Here is a 22,226-nt window from a genome sequence, read left to right on the forward strand (position 1 = left end):
CCATGCACTCAAGTTACCGTTGTTATTTGCACTTTTACTCTGAACAGTTGTATTCGAAACTTTTGTGCACATCATTAGACTTAAGTTTCCTCTAAGCTTAACAGTTTGAGTTAGGCAAGAACACAGCTTTAAGATTCGACAATAAGAGAGCAACCGAAAACCGAACGCAAACACGCCGGCAAATAGAAGATAGTAGTTTCAGAATGCCATTTCCTCTCGGTTCGGGTACATAGTGAGCTCGGGCCTTGTAGTTAACGCGATACAAACAGAAACTCCCCACGAGAAGTTAGTTTAAATCTAAACTCCGTTAGACACAACTACAATGGCCAAAGTTGCAGCCGTAGAAGCCGTAGAAGCCGTAGAAGCCGTAGATGTTGGAGAATCTCTCACAAGACAAGGACGATACAAGTTCGGAGCAACCCCGCCAGCGGTAATGTCATTACGCTGTAAAATGACTAGAGTTTTCTGCTGAACTAATACGAGGAGTTGTGTCTTGGAGATCAACTATCACAAGCATGCTACGATACGACCTCGATCAGAGACGGATTTGTCCAAGAAACTTTAACTTCAGTAGAATATTTTAATTTCTTCTACTGAAATATTACCAATATGACGTTTCATTTTCATATATAACCATGACTAATCAGATTTACAACTTTTTAGAATTTAGAGCATTTAGACCTTACACATTCAAACGACTCATATTGTGTTTGATATATCATATTCATATAAAATATGAGTATTAACCGTTAACCAATATGCTATACTCGCGACATTGTAAAATTCTAAAATAATCGAATGCCGACATACACGCGGCATAACGTAATCAGAAGAATTTTGAGCTTGTTTCTGTAATTTTCAATATAGGCACAATACACTTACTATTAAATTATTTATTAGTAAATAAATTTGAATATTGGCCAACAAGCAATATTAGACCAAATCCATTTCATTCAAATCCAATATAGTCCAGTCATTTAAGCTTAAATTAACTAAGAATCTCGGAACTCGAGATACCCAGCTGTAAGTCCGTAAATACTTGTATATTGACACTCTAAAGTTGTCTCAAAACCTACATATGGTATTGACACCCTATCATATATAGGTTTTTAGACAACTTTAGTGTGTCAATATACAAGTATTTTCAGACTTACAGCTGGGTATCACAAATTCCGAGGTAAACTTACTATAATGACTGGACTAATGAAACGATATTAATTATGCAACTTTCCTCGCTTTGGAAATTAAGCACAACATTTCTTAAAAATCCGTTGACCTACTAGGCATAGTTTTAGGTAATGTGCTCGTTCGTTAAAGGCTAATACATTTACTGTATATTTGCTAGAAATAAATTTAGAACGTCTTAATAAAAAAACAAGGATTTAATTCGGATAATATAAACGAAGGTGGAGCACTCAGTTGACATTTTTGTTAGTTCTAATCCCCACTTTGCAAAACCCAATATCATGCAGTAGTGATATCCATTTTTTACTTCGAAATATAGATCGAAAAAATTATATGTAATAGTATGTAATTGAAAATACCGTATTTCAAGCAGGGCAGTGTAAAATGGTGACTAAAAATTCTCACACTATCTTTCTCTGATTTGAGTTAAAGTTCAATTCAGCTCATGGGGCTCTCCTTAAGCAGAGCATATACTTGTATAAATAAGTAAATAAAAAATTATATAAACAAGTATAAGTAATATATAGTTTGTATAATGAATAATTTCTAGGCTAAATGCAAATAAGTTAGCATGGATTGTTTCTACAATCTCATTATATATTGCATTTATTTTCTAAACGATGCGTCAAAAAAACTAGTTAATTAGAATTTGGTATTTTTGCATCCTTTTGTAACATTCAAGTTGTATTCTATCAATAACAAAAACACATCATTTCTTCCAATAAATTCCCGCGGAGTAAGTTACAGTAATCTTCCAAAAACCGAAAATAAAAATGTTTACATAGCTTTAAGGTTTCTGAACGTTTTGGCGTACCTTAAAAAAACTGGATGTATGTATATGTTTGTGTATATATGCTAGGACAAAATGTTTCATCTACGTTTTTGAGAGCACTGATAAACCAATTCGAAAAAGAATTCGATTTTTATTGATAAGGAGACAAGCTCAGTAGTTTTTGAGAAAAGTTGGACTTGCCGTTTTGGAGATACGGAGCAAAGAGTACAAAAAACTAATTTTTGTGAGAACTGAGTATTCGATTTGAATACATTCAAAAATCGTTCCACCTGTTTTCCAATTTTTGCAAAGGCAGGTCTAGCAATTTTGGAAATCCAGAAAAACATAAAATAAAGGCCATTAGGCTTTTTGGCAAAAATCGGATTATTTCGACAGTATCGACCAACTAACATGAATAGGTATGAAAAACTTTTAAGATATTTCAACATTTTCAAAAATAGTGTTTTTTTCAAAAAATCAGTAGGTAGTTTAAAAAAATCATATCCTAAAATAATTTAATATTTTCTGAAAAGACATTTTTAATGTTTAAATTCTTCGAATGTTACAAAAATTTTCACAATTTTCGAAAATGTTCGGAAAAAAATTAAATTTCACAATCGTTTCTGAGCTTTTAAATATTATTCCAATACGTGAAGTTCCAGCAATTTGCCTCAATGCACTGTACCATGCACCACTATTTTTTTTGTTAACATTTTTTTTGTAATTTGGGTACCGTAATTCTGAATATTCTAGATAAATATCTAGAATATCTATAATTATTAATATATCTATAATTATTAATGGTTCGTGTAGGTATTCATCACTGCAGCTCTGCATCGCATTACCAAACTGTGAACTAGCAGAGAAGTAACTTGATTCCAAATTTTCAAATAGTCGTGTTTGCACTATGCGAGTTTACTGCAACTGGGGTAGAAGGCTGAGAGCCAGAATCTATTTGACAAAATAGACTCTGCAAATAACTTCTGTGATATTAAATGTAAATATTCAGAGCGCGGGATAGTTCGTTCGTGTTTATCTTTCAATATCATTTTCTCGATTTCGTATTAACAACTACACGTATGTTATATTGATTTAAAATGCATGTTTTGTACTTTCTGCAGAATCCATATATTATGGAATTGAATGAATATTTGCTTCACAGCCCGTATATCAAGTTCCCAAGTGGTATGAATTACAAATAAGTACGCGATTTTGCATTATTTTTTTTTGCATATATTAAAGTACATCAAATTTTCTTGAGTCGTTTAGGTCCATTGATAGAATAATAACAAATATAAAAAACATTAAAATGAAATATAAACGGCTTCAAGTATCAATTTTACGAAAAGCATTTTTTTAACTTATGTTTTTACCATGATTATTTTTTAATAGTGTGTCATAGTCTTTCTTTATTACTTCCAAAAAGGTACTCACATCAAGATATAGCGATAGCTATTCTAAAAATAGTGAATTGTTAAAAAACTGGATACATATGTAAAAATTACGTATTTTTAACTTCCCGTAGGGTAAGTTATTGTAATGGGCCGAAAATCGGAATTGAAAATTTTGACATTTCTCGGCGTTTTGAAGGTTTCTGAACGTTTTGGCATACCTCAGAAAAAATGGATGTGTGTGTGTGTGTATGTGTGTGTGAGTGTGTATGTATGTATGGATACAAATTTCCAGTCACGTTTTAGGGCGCACGGATCAACCGATTTGAATGGTTCAAAAAACATTCGATTCCTATTGATGAGGAAAAGAGCTGATTAGTTTTTGGCAAAGGCAGGTCCAGCCGTTTTGGAGATACGGAGCAAAGAGTGCAGAAAATAGAAATCGAATTTTTGAGAGAACGGAGTATCCGATTTGAATGATCTGAAAAACATTCAATTAGTAATGATTGGGTGAAGTGCGTATCAGTTTTTGGCAAAGGCAGGCCCAGCCATTTCGAAACTACGGAGCTAAATGTACAAAAAATGTCAGTTTTTGAGAGAACTAAGCGTCCGATTTAAATGATTCAAAGAACTTTCTGCTTGTCTTAACAAAATAATTGATTTTGGAAAAAAAAAATTTGTTCCATTTTTTTTTTTTTTAAGTTTTTGTATATCGAAAATATTTCAGATTTTATTTTTAATTCTGACTATAGTTGTAATATACTTTACAAATAATTTCAACTCTGCAATTCAGTTTATATAATTCTCATAAATATTAGACAATGTTACAATATTTATAATAATCTATTTGAAAACATTCAGTATTCCTCGAACATTTCGGTGCGGTACGGGAAGTTCCAGCAGTTTGCCTTAAGGCACGATGCCATAATTGCCTCAAGACAGAATTCCACTTACAGCTAGTTTTAAGTTAATTTTATTCAGTATTAAAATTTATTATTCTAACAATGCCCCATTTAAAAGTTTTATGATACGGCTTTTTTGTGTTACATTCAGAAAAATTATGCTATTTTATATACGAGTACATTTATATAGATTTACTATCAGAATATATTCAATCAACTAATTGATCTTAATGATGTTGCTTAAATTTTTACTTAATTTTTTTTTTAAATTATTATTCAAAATTATATGAATATATTGAATCATATTTGGTAGTTTTGGTTATGATTGATAGAACATACTCACATTCTACCTTTTTTCAATTAGTTGCGATCTTGTTAATTAACTTTGATTAATTGTACACTCAATCTTGTTAAAAATCTTATTATTAAACTTCCTATCAAATTTACTCATTTTCAATATGTTGCATATTATATAGCCAAATTATATATTTTATTATTTTGTCTTACAATACTTTTTTTATCGCTTTTGTGCGATACCTCAAATTAGGTTTCATACAGAAAGCGACATAGTAGACGAATTTTCTAATAATATTTTTTTCAAGTCTTTGTACAAAAACTATTAATACTGGATCAAAAAATTATAACAATACATTTTCAGTAATTGAAGTAAATTATTGCTGAAATTATTTCCTGTTTAATTTTATTGATAATAAATTTATATATGCAATTTAGTAAAACAATAACATGAAGAATAATTGACAAGGTTAATTTTGTATCTATTAAAGTAAATGTTTTCATAGCGAGGGATGGATATCGATTTGCAATAGTGTTTCCATCAATCTGGTGCATTTTGATATATTGGATATTTTAAATTTTTATGAATTATTTATACATTCACGCTGTTATTTTGTACCTAAAAATGTTCATGTATTCCATAATTTTCCCCTAAAAACCGCTGTTTAAAAACTGAAAAATCCTAAAGTAATCTAATAACGACAAGTGAAATATTTATTATTAACTTATGTTCATGTTCATTATTTTTAACTTCCCGAAGGAGAAGTTTATGTGTTCATAAAAAAATCCGATTCGCTAATTTTATGTTTTCTCGACGTTTCAAGCCATTCTGAATCGAATGAGACCAAATTTGGAAAAAGTATGTGTGTGTGTGTGTGTGTGTGTGTGTGCGTGTGCGTGTGCACCAACAGATTTTTTGCCGTAAATCGCCGTTTTCTCAAAAACGGCTGGACCGATTTCAAAAATTTAAAAGCCATTCGATGTATCTCGATGAGGACTATTGTTTGTCAGTTTTGCGCGACGATCGGCCAAACCGTTTCTTCGTAAATAGCAGAGAAGTGAAAACTCTTTCGTCCACGATTTAGCCCGCAGTTATGAATCGATTTTGAAAATTCAAAAACCGTTCGAAAGATATTGGTTGGGAATCGTGCTGATTAGTTTTTGGTAGAGATCGGCCGGGCCGTTTTCTTGTAATAAAGTTTTTAAAAAAAAAATTTCGACGATTTTTATGATTATTTTTTTGACGATAGATACCATAGTCTTCTAGATCATACTAAAATATTACGGCCCTACGACAACTGGTTCAGCTTTAAAAATTCGTCAAAGTTTGCAAAAATCAGTATGGTCTTTTTGGCATTTGTCAAAATTAGACTTTTGATCGACGTTTTCTCAAAAACGCCTGAACCGATTTTAGAAATTTAAAAGCCATTTGATGTATTTCGGTGAGGACTATCATTTGTCAGTTTTGTGCAACGATCTGCCAAGCCGTTTCTTTGTAATTTGAAAAAAAGTGTTGAACTTTTCGTCCACATTTAAGCTCAACTTACCGAACCGATTTTAAAAAATCAAAAACTGTTCGAAAGATATTAGTTGGGAATGGTACTGATTAATTTTAGGTGAAAATCTACCGAGCCGTTTTCTTGTAATTAAATGTTGAAAAAAAGTGTTAAATTTTCGTCCACATTTAAGCTCATCCTACCGAACCGATTTTGAAAAATCAAAAACTGTTCGAAAGATATCATTAGGGAATGATGCTGATTAATTTTAGGTGAAAATCTACCGAGCCGTTTTCTTGTAATTAAATGTTGAAAAAAAGTGTTAATTTTCGTCCACATTTAAGCTCATCCTACCGAACCGATTTTGAAAAATCAAAAACTGTTCGAAAGATATCATTAGGGAATGATGCTGATTAATTTTAGGTGAAAATCTACCGAGCCGTTTTCTTGTAATTAAATGTTGAAAAAAAGTGTTAAATTTTCGTCCACATTTAAGCTCATCCTACCGAACCGATTTTGAAAAATCAAAAACTGTTCGAAAGATATCATTTGGGAATGATGCTGATTAATTTTAGGTGAAAATCTACCGAGCCGTTTTCTTGTAATTAACTGTTGAAAAAAAGTGTTAAATTTTCGTCCACATTTAAGCTCATCCTACCGAACCGATTTTGAAAAATCAAAAACTGTTCGAAAGATATCATTTGGGAATGATGCTGATTAATTTTAGGTGAAAATCTACCGAGCCGTTTTCTTGTAATTAACTGTTGAAAAAAGTGTTAAATTTTCGTCCACATTTAAGCTCATCCTACCGAACCGATTTTGAAAAATCAAAAACTGTTCGAAAGATATCATTTGGGAATGATGCTGATTAATTTTAGGTGAAAATCTACCGAGCCGTTTTCTTGTAATTAACTGTTGAAAAAAAGTGTTAAATTTTCGTCCACATTTAAGCTTATCCTACCGAACCGATTTTGAAAAATCAAAAACTGTTCGAAAGATATCATTAGGGAATGATGCTGATTAATTTTAGGTGAAAATCTACCGAGCCGTTTTCTTGTATTTAACTGTTAATAAAAAATTTAAGCCTTTTTTCATGGAACTTTTTTTGGCGATATACATCATGGTCTTATAGAACTTACTGTAATATTACGGCCTTACAACAAGTAGTTCAATTTTAAAAATTCGTCAAACTTTGCTAAAATTATTATCGTTTTTTTTTAAAGTAGGATTGATGAAGTATATTATTTACACTTTTTTTGATTAAGTCGATTATTTACACATATCGGGAAGTTCATGTAATTTGCCTCAAGGTTAAATACCAAACCAACTAGTTAAGTATTATGTTAAGTGATATAACTATAAAACTATCTGATATAAATAATTTGCTGCAACAGTAATTTTTATTTTAACATTGAGTTTTAACATTTTAGATAAATGGGATTGCTTATATAGCGTATGACAATTTTCAACTATTTCTGAAAATCAAAAAAATGTTCATACAACTAAACAAGTTTAGCTACTTTTCTACATATTCTCTCGTCCCGTTCAAACAATTTCGCTCCGCTTTCCTGACGAAAAACTGTTCGAAAAACAAGTACGTCGTTCTTTTAACGAACATAAATCGTGTTGTGCAATAAACCACTGGTTGTAACAATTCTAAGAGAATAATATATTTACACCGTTGTAATCTATATTGGCCGTAGTGTGTAGTGTGTACACCGCAAGCGGCAGTAATTCCTGGCAGTCCAACTAGCGAGCCCCCGGTCAGGTTAACAAGGCCGACGCGCGCTTTCGATCAGACCGCCGATATACGGGTCTGTTATTCTCATAATATGGAAGCCGGGATCAGTTCTCATTATATTGCAATTTTCTATTCTATTCGGAAGTATCATCATACTTTGCCTTTCATAAAAGCTCTTACCTAATATAGTATAATTAACTATAATACTATCAGTTTGCTATATATTTTTTTGTTTTAGTTATTATTATTTTTGTCATATTGTAATTACCTTTAGTAGATACGCTACTGGGTGTATCATATTTGTCTGCATTATCTGCTTAATGTAATAATATATGCATTGCAGAATAAAATTGTATATCTCTTTAGTTTGGATGCATTAAGGTGAAATGATTTTTTGTTAATCAACCACTAATCGTAGGCCTATAATATTTTAGTAAATTATTTCGCATTAGGATATCTTCCGTTATTCAAAGTATTACAAATCTTTGCCATAAACTAAAAAGCGCAATTCCCAATGAATAACTTTCAAACAGTTTTTAAAGTTTTAATTTTTAAATTCATACATTCATACTTTTGCCAAATTCTCATTTCATCATTCGATTCAGAATGACTTGAAATGTTGAGAAACATAATATCGGATCGAATTTTCTTGCTAAAACATAAACATCTCCCTCGGTAAGTTAGTAAATAAATGAGACATGATGAACATGAATATTCATTTTATCTGTATTTGTAAAATATAAGTTTAGTTCTTGTATCTTCTTACCTGAAATATGAAATCAAAACCTGATACGTATTATACTACATTAGTATAATACTGATTCTATTTAAGGTTAGAATAATTTGTCAGAATACAGATTAGAACGACAATACAGATTAGAGCAAAAGTCCAGTATAAATGCTTAATCATGAATAATTGATTATAAATTATCGTTCATTAATAAATTAAACTAGACGTAAGTGACATTTTACATTAAAGCAATTTACATGAAGTTCCTCAAATGGCCAAATAATCGACTTAGCCAACATTATCAATTAACAAATTTATGAGAGATTTATTAATGTACGTAGTTGCTTAAGTACATTACAATAAAATATTGCAAATTGTTCAATTTTGTACAAATTTTTCAAATATGTTACTGATTTTTAATAATGGTTAATTTATTGCGTATCTAGTATTGAAAAACGAACATCGCGTCTAATAAATTCACGAAATAACTCTTAAAAGCGCAATAAATGAAACCAAGTATAAATTAATTTTTACAATTGAATGATTCATAGGCTTCTTCTTACATTTGGTATGATATATTAGACTAGAAACCCCATGGCCAAATAAAGTTTCATTGAAATCACGATAACAAAATTTTGAATTTTCTTTGAATCAATTTTGAGGAAACAACCCGACCGATCATTACCAAGAACTAATAAGCGTAAATCCGTTATATATTAATATTTAGAATAGAGATAAAATCCTCGGAGTCGGTTCAAATTTTTTTTTCATGGAAACGAGAAAAATTTCTGAATTTTTCTACTTATTCTAAAGAAACATCTATGCTGATAGTTTCGTAACTAATCAACGAGAGTACTTATCAAGTTACATCGAAAAATTATTAAAATTTACTGGTTTATTATTAAAATGTTTAATATATAAAATACTTTTGATGCAGAATTACGTTTTTTTCGGTTTTCACGTTCTTGTCATATATACTAAATATCCTATATCATCAAAATAATAACCTCTGTAATTATATTAAGTGCCTATTTCTGTAATAGTAATTTTCAGTTTCTGAAAATATTGCTGATGTTTTTAATTATGTTGTAAAACATTGAATTTATTGCCGGTGCAAGTATTAAATTTAAATGTGGTGCCAATGTAAAATGACGAATGACAAAAATAAATTTCATTTTCATATTCAATATTTAAACTTGTGTTAATATATTTTACTACCTCTAAGTATATTCACGTAAACTTTTTCAACAACTCTTGTACTACGAATCCCTATAGGTGAGTTGCAAAGAATGGGTTTCGTGGGTTTGCTCTCAATCGAGATATCACTACACAACGGCGGTTGATATTACCAAACCCTCGGTCAATAATAGACTTAAAGTTCTTACCTATGAGAAATCTCTTCTAGTGATATAGATCAAACGGCAGATGGGATGATTCTATTCTTTGTGCGTTTTTTTGCAGAGAATCGAGTAGTGGATTTATCGTCTCATACGATCATTTTTAGAAAGATTAAATTTATTAAACTTTTGTAATTTGAAAACGGAATTCCGAGATATAAGATATATATAAAATGAGTTACGTTGAGTATATTTTATTTCCCTGCGGTGTGATATAAATAGAATCAGAATATGAAAAGATTTATATATATATATATATATATATATATATATATATATATATCAACGTAGGCGATGCCTATCTTAATATCCCTAACCGTGAAGTCAAATTGCAAAATCGATTTTGTGGATCGTTTTTAAATGCATATGATTCGTTTCTCCCTTTTTTCGTTAATGCTTTCGATCGAACGAAGGAAATATTAGCAGTTTCCTACCAATTCTTATCTCTACAACCGTACATTTTGATACACAGAAATGAGTGCTAACGTTTTAGGGAATATCAGGCCAATATATAGATAAACGTTTATAAATATATATATATATATATATATATATATATATATATAATTCATTTATAATTTGTACAATTTTGAACTATCTCATGTTCAAAAAATTAATAATTTTCTCTTTTTTTCATTAAACCTTCTAACTCTAAGAATCAATGACGTTTTTTAATATTATTTATTTATACATTCTTGAATTGCAGGATTTCATGTTCTATCTCAATGAACATTTTTCTTTTTGAACAAATAATAATTATCAAAAAGTACGAAAACCTTGGTTTGGAAATACACTGAAAATACGTCTCCACCGTACTGAGTACTCTTTAATAATATAACAATGCATTTTGCACAACAGTCTTTCATCTGTAATCTTATGATTCCAATTCTTTATCATCTATAAACTTTCATATTGACATAAGGGTTACAGATCATACACAGCTTTACAATAATATGATTACAAATAATAAACAGAATTAAAATAATTAGGGTTTGTAATTACTACTGTAAGCCCACTGGATTATGTGATTCTCTATTTTCCTGAAGTTTGTACTAAAACATAAAGATTTTGTATAAATGTGATAGGTAATGTGTTAAATCGGTATATCACAATTTTTAATTAAAAATACGAATTTAAATTCACATAAAATCACGCAGATTTATATCGAGTATATGACGAAGATCAATCGCTGTATGAAACATGTTTCATATTTTAATATTTCTGGAAAAATAATATAACTCTGAACTACTAATGCTGATAAAAATATTTCATATATATTTTACTATTTATAATATATTTTACCAAAAAAATATATTGAGATAATAGTGTACTACTTAAGATAATGCTGCTAAGATGGAATTAAACTATATTCAAAAAAAGCCTGGGAAAGCTTTTGATTCAATTTTGCTGCCAGAAACCACAAAAGTCAATCACCGATGGAATCAGAGAAACTTTGTCGATAATATTAGAGTATATTCAGTTTAAGTGAATTTATTTTTTTACACCATAAGAAACTCAGTTAAATTTTACCAAATCAAAATTTTGATTTTTAAAACAATGGTGATTTCAGTCTGGTCATACGGCATAGAGCTTTGGGCTGTTCTTGCAAATCTAATGTGGAATTGGTAGAGCGGACCCAATCAAAACTACTTATAATGATGACACGTGCACACTGGTTCGTAAGCAATAAAAGACTGAAGGTGCTATATATTAAGGACTTCTTAAAAACAAGATCGATTAATCATAATGAAAAATTAGAGAAACACCCTCTAATTCACTTGGTTGCTCCGCTGCTCCATAGGCCAGAATTGAGAGGACTAAACGAAAATTGGGGACAATAAACTCGATCTATTAAAATTGCAGCAAATAGTACAGACCCACTGGGATTACTACTATATATAATCATATTTTATTGATGTCAATCAAAATGGCTCATAGAATATGCGTGCAACAATGCAATAACTAATGTTCTGATTTTTATTAAAAAAAAAAATAAAAAAATACCAAAAACAAACGCCACAAGCTTATCCATCGAACCAATTGATTCATTGATTGATTATGTTAGGTTCCTATGTATAATCATTTTGAATAATAAATATATTTTGTTTTGATACATCTTCATTATAATTTTAGTTTAGCATTTTCCTAAGTTTTCTGGATACATCCAGTCGCATTCCTTCTAATTTAAGGCACCAGATTTCAGGTTCAGGTTTAGATTACAATACCCAAATATGATCAAAATTATCCATTCTCTTCATCTGTCTTGTGTCTCCCAACGTTGCAGTCAAGCCAAGTTTGCGGCAAGTTGCCGCAATGGGTCCATAGTACCTCTTAGCCTAAGGTAATAGTTCACCCTTCACACAGGTGAACGTGTGCGCCCGAAAGACAATAGAGGCTGACGTCGCCGCGTGCAACAATGCGATGCGACAATGGAGAACGTGCTTGAATATAAGCGGTACTAAATCAAGGTGGATATCGATTAAACCGACATGATTTACGCGACAGAAATTCTATAAATTGCAACCATAGGTGCTAGTAGCCGTGCACTACTGTCCAGGCACAAAGATCATTTTAGATAACGATCTAGAATTAGACTAGGCATGACCACGCATATTGTCAAGTTGGCGTGGGTTATTGAAAATTCAACTGCAAAATCAGGACGAAAATGTACACAAATTAATCTTGAAGCAAATTCTTAGAAATATTATAAGTCTGGAATGGATATTAGATATACCAACTATTCAAAAAGAAACATGAGCATTAAGTATCATTATGAACTAAGCCAACATCAAAATCCTTAGGTTCAAGATCATCCAACCAACATTATTGATGACTAATTGGCCAACAGTTTTGGTTGAAAATTAATTTGGCACTTTATAACTTTTAACAGAGGATTTAAAAAAAAACACCGAATAAAACATCTACACAAGATTCGGTATGAGCTTACATAGAACTAAAATTTGTTTTTGACTGTTGGGATCTATGGCTGACCACTATATATTTTATCGTTTATAAAATATAAAGTGACGATCTTAACGCTCAAAGCATTTGAGAAAGTTAATATTAGCAAGAGGTGCCGAATAAATCCATCTCAGGATATATTTTTTACTATTAGAATAACGCATTAGAAATATATAAATTTTCAAACTGAATTGTGATTTTGAAATTCATATTTAAAGTATAAAACTTTGTATATTTTTGAAAATAAAAAAAACTGAAAATTTTGAAATTTGCTTGAACCGTATTAGTATACTTCAAAAATTAAAAATCTTGGTATAGAACCCAACAAAATTGTAACAAAATTAGTACTCATTTTTAAACATTTTATCAAATATCTGTTAATTTGATGTGCGTATGTCTAATGATCATTTTTGACTGACAAATATCTTTTTTTTTTACTTTTTCCGCTGTATCTTCGAAACCGCTACACCTGCCTTACCAAATGATTCATCAATTTTTCATATCGTCAATAAAAGTAAGATGTTTTTTGAATCATTCAAATCAGTAGATTCACGCTCCCGAAATCGTGGGTATCCAAACATAGACACAAACACACAAACATATATATCAATTTTTCATATGGTATACCAAAATGTTCAGAAACCTTCAGAACGTGAAAATATGCAAAAAAAAAATATTTTTGAATCATTTGCAATAACTATAACTTACACTACGGGAAGTTAAAAATGGTTATTCTCATAATTATAGAGTCTAAAAGTAATTTATGTAAGTGAGAATATTCTCACGAGGAGATTCTTCGATTAGTTTGCCTCTAAATACTATTGTTTGAATGTGACGCAATTAATAGTTCTATACATTTCCTCATCAAATTTCTAAAATGCTATTATTAATTGTCATATATTACTTCCAACCAGAATAAGGACTCACACATTTTCAAATAACTGCCTTCAGTTTATTTTATAATTGACTGTATTTTCTACATACATTCATTTTATAAATTTTTTGGAAATAACTTCTCATAGTCGTTCTTTATAATATTAAATAATTCTAAACAAATGTTAGAAGATAAAAACTTTTCAATTACAAAGTAGTAACAATCAAAAAAAATAATTTATTTATGACGGTAACCCTTACAATTTTATAAATAATGGAATCAATATAATATTTGTGATAGCGATGATGGGTAATATTTTTAAGCAGAGTGTTTTCACCGAAGTTTGATAAATTGATTTTTTAATACATCAATGCCACTCGCAATATAAAAAATACATCAAATAGATTTTGTACTTAACAAGGGGTACATCAGATTGACTTGTCTGGGATTGTTATGGAACTTTGCTCAATAATAAAGTTGATAGTCAAAATCAAAACCACAAACCACAAATATATTATGATCCAAGGAAAGGTGGTTTAATTATGAAAATTAATTCTGGTCTATAAAAATAGGTTGCGTCCTTTACGTACCAGAAAATACTTTATTTAGTATTAATTTTTCCAACCTAAAGTAATAATTAAATTTTAAGCACCTGAAACCAGAAACGAGTTCTGATAGCATCATTTAGTTCAATACTAGGACAAAGAAATAGTTCGTTTATGATTTTTGAAGTAATTGGTACAATATAAAATCAAAAAACTTGTTACGTAATTTAGCAATTTTACGAGACTTTCTTTCACGGGCATTTGGTTGAACGAAAATCCGCTGATTTAACAATTCATATTTCATTTCGAGCGTCCCAGATATCTGGCAGGATGAGAGGAGCTGCCTCTCGACATTACGACCGAACGCGATAGAAGTAATAATGTCACCGGAAATTATATGGCAGCACTCCACATACTCATCCCTAAGAGAGATACGTATTCGCATACGACGAAATGTTCTTGATATTATTATATATACTCTTTTATTTTATTAAAATAATATTAAAACTAGTGGTGCATGGCATCGTGCTTTAAGACAAATTGCTGGAACTTTCCCTACCGTGATCTTTGTGAAAATTACACAAAATGTGTATACATTATGAAAATCTCTATAAAATATCTGATAATTTGATGTGCATTTATCTAATGATCATTTTTGATCGCCAAAAGGCGTTTTTTTAACTTATTTTTATTGAGAGTCCATAACCGCTGGACATGCATTCCCAAAAATTTAATCAGTTCTTTATCAGTAAAATAAGTAAAGTAAGTAAAATGTTATTTGAATTATTAAAATCGGACACTCCGTTCTCTTAAATACTGAGTTACTGTTTTTGGAACTTTTTGCCCCGTATCTTCGGAACGGCTAGACCTGCCAAAAACTAATCAGCACGTCTCCTCATCAATACAAATCGAATGTTTTTTTAAATTATTCAAATCGGTTGATCGGTGTTGCCGAAATCGTCGACAAAAATTTGTTTCCACACACACATCCATTTTTTCTAAGGTATGTTCAGAAACCTTTGAAACGTAAAGAAACCTTGTCATACGGGAAGTTAACTAGTGATGGATAGCATTGTGCTTTAATGCAAATTGCTTGAACTTTCCGTACCAAAATTAATTAATCGAGGAAAAAACCATCAGTGAACATTGATCAATGATTAATAACATTTGTTTTTGATATTTCAAATAAATTATAAATACTATATATTATAAATACTATATATTTTATCACTAATTTATTATATACCAACGAACTTATCGCACAAAACACTTAACAATGTTTGCATTAAGAAGATATGCCGAACGAATCCATCTGAAGATATATTGATTCGTCTTACTATGAAATTCACATTCCTTGAACTCGACCTAACTAAATCACAGATCAAAAGCTGATTGATTAGGAATGTAATGAAAAGTCGCTTACACCAAAAAATTAACCGATAGGAAAAATTATATATAGTTATTAGTAACTTTAATTTAATACTATTACAATGCTCATCTAAGCAGCATTAGTAATATCTCTAACTTCATCTAATTGACACGTATTATCTTAAACATATTACATCATCTATCAATCTTTATCATCGTATCATTTTATCTAAAAACAGAACATTTTAAACTAAACATCTACTTCTAATGGTCTGCTATAGCCACTAATTATACCTGTCCTTAAGGCTTAGGCGCATAATCGGCAAAAAGTGTAATATTTCTATAATTTCTGTAATTTACGTTATGAACTAATCGGTTCCCATAAAAGTTGGGCCAAACGATCTAATCAATTTATAACAAATGGGAAAAAATAAAAAAAATGATGTTGCACAGTTATGGATGGGTCGAGATCTCTCTGCTAGTAAACTTATAATTTTCCAGTTTCTAAAATTGTCATCGATTGATTCAGTGAAATTTATGAGTAGACAATTTAAACACTTTAAACGACTTTAATTGGTCTCGATTTACTTGAAATATATTGATTTTGAAATTTGTTATGTCAAACTATTTCTTAGTAAAGTAATTGTTTTCAACTATCGAAAAATCTATGTAATTTTCCTATATGTAATATTTCACTTAAAACCTATTACGATTTTATACAAATCGTATACTAGAAAAAAAAACACTAATCTGAAAGCTGCTGCAATAGCACGTATAGTTTTGCTGCGTCTTTTAGACAACAAAAATTACAACAACGAATGAAATATTTCACGTTATTGAATATCTTATATTTTTGGAATTATCCACAAAAACTTCTACTGCTCTATATTTAGTTAAGTTTAGTATTACAATATTCAATATTTAATAATAAATTTTTCTATGAAATGAAATTCATATCCATCAAAAGCTCCTACGATTCTATTTCATTAACCCAACGCTAAAAACTTTTGCTTTGCATTAATTTAAGAAGGCTTTTCTGTAATGGCTGCATAATTGAAATAATTTTTAATCGCAAACTTTTCTGCGAGTTTTTATTTATTCGAGTTTCATTTAATTCTTTATTAATTAGAAGTTTCGTTCGCGTACTCGAACTCTAATTGGTTTTGCGGAGTTAAACGAATGGTATTGATAAAATCGATACCTTTTTTTAAATGACAAGTCATTGTACAATCGAACAAGTTCTAGTAGAAAAAAAATTAGATGAATATTTCATTCGATGGAAAAATTTGCATTCAATTCATTTAACAAAAATGTTCTGCTTTTGACAATATGAAAGATGATTGTGGAAAAGAATTCTGCAATTCAGTTACTTTTACTGAAGCATTTCTTGTATCTGAATCTGAATTCTATATAGATATATTTTTTGTCATATATTATTGTATAAAAATAAAAATAAATCTATTATTTTGAATTTCATTATATTATCACTACTTTAATACATAAACGTGTGAAATCTGAGTATTCTAAAACTTGTTACTCCTTACTCTAAAAGAGTAAATGATTTAATCAAAATCATATTTGATACATCTTTGTCTCATTATTTAGGATGGTGATTTGTACTTATTTTAAAAGAGCTTAATATTATTCATTATTTAAATATTACTTATAGTATAATCTAAATTATTTGAAAAATTATTTTAGAAATACTTGATATAAGATCTGTCACTAATTGTATATTGTTGGATCCAATTACGATTTTAGTATGAATCTTCATATAGGTATTGATTTCTTTGCTTTAACCATGATTAGTCATAATTAAATATTTTGGACAGATTGTAATTTTTCAAATCATTTTGATTGGTCATCACCAAAGAGAAGCGTTGACAAACGCAAGTCTTATGACTGGCATTAACTTCTTCATTTATTTTTTTTATAAAAAATAATTTAATTTAGAAACGGATATAGTGAATCTATCAAGATGTTGTTCTAATTTTCTCATGATTACATTTATTTAAAATAAATTTTTTGTCTCGTATGATCGTACAGACATGTAAGTATTTTACTCGTCTCAATAGTGGATTTTTTTTAGTGAATTATAAAATTAAAGTAAGCTTATGATCTTTTACCTTCATATCTGGATGCCAATCACTGGAGTGGCATTCTAAGTACTTTGTTTTAGGGCCAAAAATTCGATGATGTGTATTGAATTAGTAGAATACTCTTTATATAAGGAAAATTTCATATTAAATCAATATTATTATTTTATATTATTAGTATATTTATAAATAAACATATTTTATTGGCTGCCAAAAAACGTAGCAAATGCACAAAAATCTTAAATTTAGTATTGTATTGCTACCCATACCTTATTCTTAAGGTGATTGTTCGTTTTTTTGTGCAAAATTGCAAGGTATTTGTTTTTGTTTTTCTCGAAATGTATTTATCATAGAGTCGATCCGACCTGTAGTACTTTTTTTTCAATTTTGTGGCACCGAATTGAAAAAAGTCATTTGAGAAAAACGTATTTAAAGTTTTTAATATAATGTACTAAATACACAATTTAATTTAATGTACTAAATACACCATGGTGTTCAAAGATAATGACACATTAAAAAGGTCATGTGCATGAGGTATTATAATGAAAAAGAGAGCAGCTGGCACACAATAGCTCGCGGAGCGATGACAAAAACGGTTTCAGAGGATCATACATACAGAGATATATATATCTATAACTTCTTCGTCAAAAAAATAGATATTAAGATGATTTTTTTTTAAATAATTCTAAGGTTTTTAGCTTTCATAATATCAAAAAATCCCAAAATCGAAAAAAAATAAATAAAAACCCAACAACCCCCTTAAACAAATAATAAAAATTGTGTTGAGATCTTTAACATTGTCAAGTTTCTCAGTTCAGAAAGACATTTTTGCCCTGCTGCTTTATTCTATATTGTGTAATTATATTCGTTTCGACAAATGTATATAGTATCGTGTTTTTATATGATATGAATTTCTGATCACCCCAATCTTCCGTTATATCTATAATATATAGATATTTTCCTCATATTTCGTCTTTCCCATCGTGCCATGTCCAGTGCCTTCCGAGACGAATATAAAATTTCCATTAATCCGACATTCGTATGCAGTATTGATTTAGGGCGTTATTAAGGCGTATCTGATTGCGAGTTCAAAAGCCACTTGCCGACGCTTGACTACATATATGACAGAATATGAAATATCCTTATAGGAAAATAAAGGATAGATCCGGACCAATCGACCGGAATTAATGTCTGGCATCTTTTCAAATCGAAATATGGTGAGGTTTCATTTTGAATAATATCGAGAAAGAAGTGTATCGTTTTATGGATCGCATATGGATTTAAGAATGTGCGAACAGTGCATTATGTTACGGCAAGTCATGTTGTTTTGATTCCGGATAAAATCATTGTACTAAAGGAGTATTTTTACTGGTACAAAATATTTTTTATTGAAATGCGTAGATAGTTAACTTTGTCATATGGAATAATTTGTTTTGTTCTATATATAACAAACATGTTCGTCAATAGTGAAAACCAATATACAATAGTAAAACCAATAGACAGAACAATAGAAATAGCAACCTAGTCTTATTAACTTCCCGTAGGGTAGTTATAGTAATGGGCCAAAAATCAAAAATGAATTTTTTTTTGCATTTCTCGACATTTTGAAGGTTTCTGAACATTTTGGCATACCTCGGAAAAAATGGATATATGTGTGTGTTCATGTGTATTTTGTATGTTCGCATTTTTTTGCCTGTTTTCGGGCGCACGGACCAACCGATTTGAATGGTTAAAAAAACATTCGATTCCTATTGATAAGGAGATGTGCTGATTAGCTTTTGGCAGAGGCTGATCCAACGGTTTTGGAGATACGGAGCAAAGAACGCTGAAATTAGAAATCAAATTTCTGAGACAACGTAGCATCCGATTTGAATGATCCAAAAACATTCAATTCGTAATGACGGGGAGAAGTGGTGTTTAGTTTTTGGCGAAAGCAGGTCCAGCCGTTTTGGGGATACCGAGTTAAATGTGCAAAGAATTGCAGTTATTGAAGGAACTAAGCATCCGATTTGCTATTATTCAAAAAACTTTTTGCTTGTTTTGACATTTTTGCTTTTGGAAAAAAATGTTTCAATTTTTTTTTTCATTTTTTTGTGTTGAAAATAATTCAGATTTTAGTTTTAATTCTGTCTAAAATTCTGAAGCTCACTCATATACTTTAAATGAATAATTTCAACTTTTTAATTCAGTTTATATAATTCTTATGAATATTAGACAATGTTACAATATTTATAATGATCTATTTATACGTAAACTCAGGTATCATGTGTAAAACGCCTGCTTGAAAACTATTGTATATAAAATATGGCGTTGCATAGCTGGTTGGTGTATTTTCATTTTATTATATTGGTCTTGAAGGCCACATCTTTACACCGGATAGTTTTTTTTTCCTGTAGAGTGGGTACCGAATTTGGATCAGACTTATTTTTTCTCACTTCTAAAACTAAAGTCTGCGTAACAACATGTGCATAAACTATACCAACAAATCAGTGTTTCACACAACCCACAGCTACAAGGGTTAAATTATACAATCTGAAATATCGAAAAAGACTAAATACGTACATACAATAGCGTTGCCATAACAATGGTATGTTACGGTCTATTTTATCGTAGATTTGGCACCATAATTTATTAGAATACATCAAAAACTGATTATATAATTTGCTTAAATGCAACAATGGCTAGAAAGGACTAATTTTAATTGATCTATTTTGTGAATATAAATTCCACTTTCGCTTGATGTCGTAATGTCTTATTCAGCACATCTATGGCAAGATAATATCAAGCTGAAATAATTTTTAACTCCTAAATTATATATAAGCATATTTGGGTACATAAAATTGGAGTTCAAAAAAACACTATTGTTGTTATTGACTCACCTTTAGGCGGATTGACGGCAACAGCGCTCCTGTACAAGCTCTCTTCGTCCCTCCAATCCAAATTCCTCCTGACCGTCCTAGCAGACATAGCTAACAATATCACTAAACACACACTAATAATTAGAGTCCTCGCTCTTTTATGGCTTAAACGTTCATAAGCTTCTGCGGCACCTAAACCGGCCAACAGACAATATCCTATGCTAGGTAAATATAACACTCTCTCTGCCACGACAAAACCTACATAGAAAAACAAGTTGGTCGCTGGTAGAAATGGTACAATGAGCATGGCAAGGGCAATTAGAGCCAACCCATTTCGGGACACAACAGGTTCTATAACTTCTGGTGCAGGTTTTACAGGAACCTTTGCACATGAACATGTCAATGGTGCATTGTTGTTATTGACAGCCCTGCATGTGCTGGAGTGTCTAATGGTGACTTCACATCTACAGACGGAACACAAGCATTTTTTGGTTTTTGCTCGTGTTTTACGTTGTTTTGTCACTTGAGTTTTTACCATGTCTCCATGATATAGATTCATTCCTACTTTATAAACCAACAGTGCAATTGTTCCGTAAAAAACTAAAGACGTCACATTCCGCAAGTCCAGTATTGAAGTTATTCTTGGTACTGCTTCCATACCCCAATCGAAAGATAAGGTTGTTGGTAGTACTAAAAGCTTGAAATTGAATGCTGGTAAATATAGAAATGTCAGTGCTCGTGTCAGAAAAGATGTTGAACGAGCTGTTGGATTATCAGCTGTACTGAATGATGTTGCTGGTGTAGGTAGACTTAGACGCCACTGTAGAATTGCTGCCAAAGTTATAGCTGTTATTGCTGCACTCCGCCACATTTTCTGAAAACAAATAAAATCCATTATGAATCAGGAATGTGTGTTAGATCTATTCAGTCATAAAAAACATAGTTGATGATATATTATAACAAAAAAAATCACAGACGATTGAAGTAAAACTTATTTTCTACTGTACAAGGTGGTATTTAAATAAAAATAAATACATCATATAACAATTTTGAATAATGTTTATTAGTAATATGATAACACTCGTGATGCACATATTTATTAGTGTCAACTATTATACACATTTATATAATGATAAATTATAAATTACATATTAATAATAGCATTAAAAATATGTATAATATTTAGAAACAATAATGTAGATAAAGTCATCCTTCAAATATGACATGATCGGTTTGTCATTGTCATTAGCATTCAGAAATGAACCTTTGTTCGAGAAATGAAGTAATTGCTGAATAAGAACTTCTATAATATTTGTTCACAGTAGATTATGTTAAATAACGCCCGAATAAATATTATTTTCGCAACTTCACTCATAATGTAACAATTGTGTTTGAAGAACTTCGTGTAATTAAAATTAACATACATTTATTGACTGATGGTATTTTTTTACTTTTTTGTTGGCGATATAATCTCATTCTTTGAACAGCTGTAATATCTGTTTTGCCTAAATAATATTTTCCTTTGCAATAACTTCGAAGATTTATAAAAACTAAGAATAATATAGAAATTATTCCAATAAACTTATGATTCATAAACGGCGCAAATGCTGCTTTTG

At 30.3% G+C, this 22,226-nt stretch overlaps 1 protein-coding gene across 1 annotated transcript; it reads right to left on the reverse strand.

Annotated features, from left to right (window-relative positions):
• Positions 1–297: 297 nt before the first annotated feature.
• LOC113387465 (transmembrane and TPR repeat-containing protein CG31690-like) lies at positions 298–21,481 on the reverse strand. Its single transcript, XM_026624851.1, has 2 exons — positions 20,632–21,481; positions 298–473 (listed from the first exon to the last, which is right to left on the reverse strand). The coding sequence occupies exons 1-2, from the start codon at positions 21,479–21,481 to the stop codon at positions 298–300; spliced, it is 1,026 nt and encodes a 341-aa protein (XP_026480636.1).
• Between the last annotated feature and the right edge of the window lie 745 nt (positions 21,482–22,226).

Source organism: Ctenocephalides felis, unplaced genomic scaffold (genome assembly GCF_003426905.1).
Source record: "Ctenocephalides felis isolate EL2017-DRISC unplaced genomic scaffold, ASM342690v1 CF-g0.4_SCAFFOLD_00845, whole genome shotgun sequence".
Taxonomy (NCBI): Eukaryota; Metazoa; Arthropoda; class Insecta; order Siphonaptera; family Pulicidae; genus Ctenocephalides; species Ctenocephalides felis.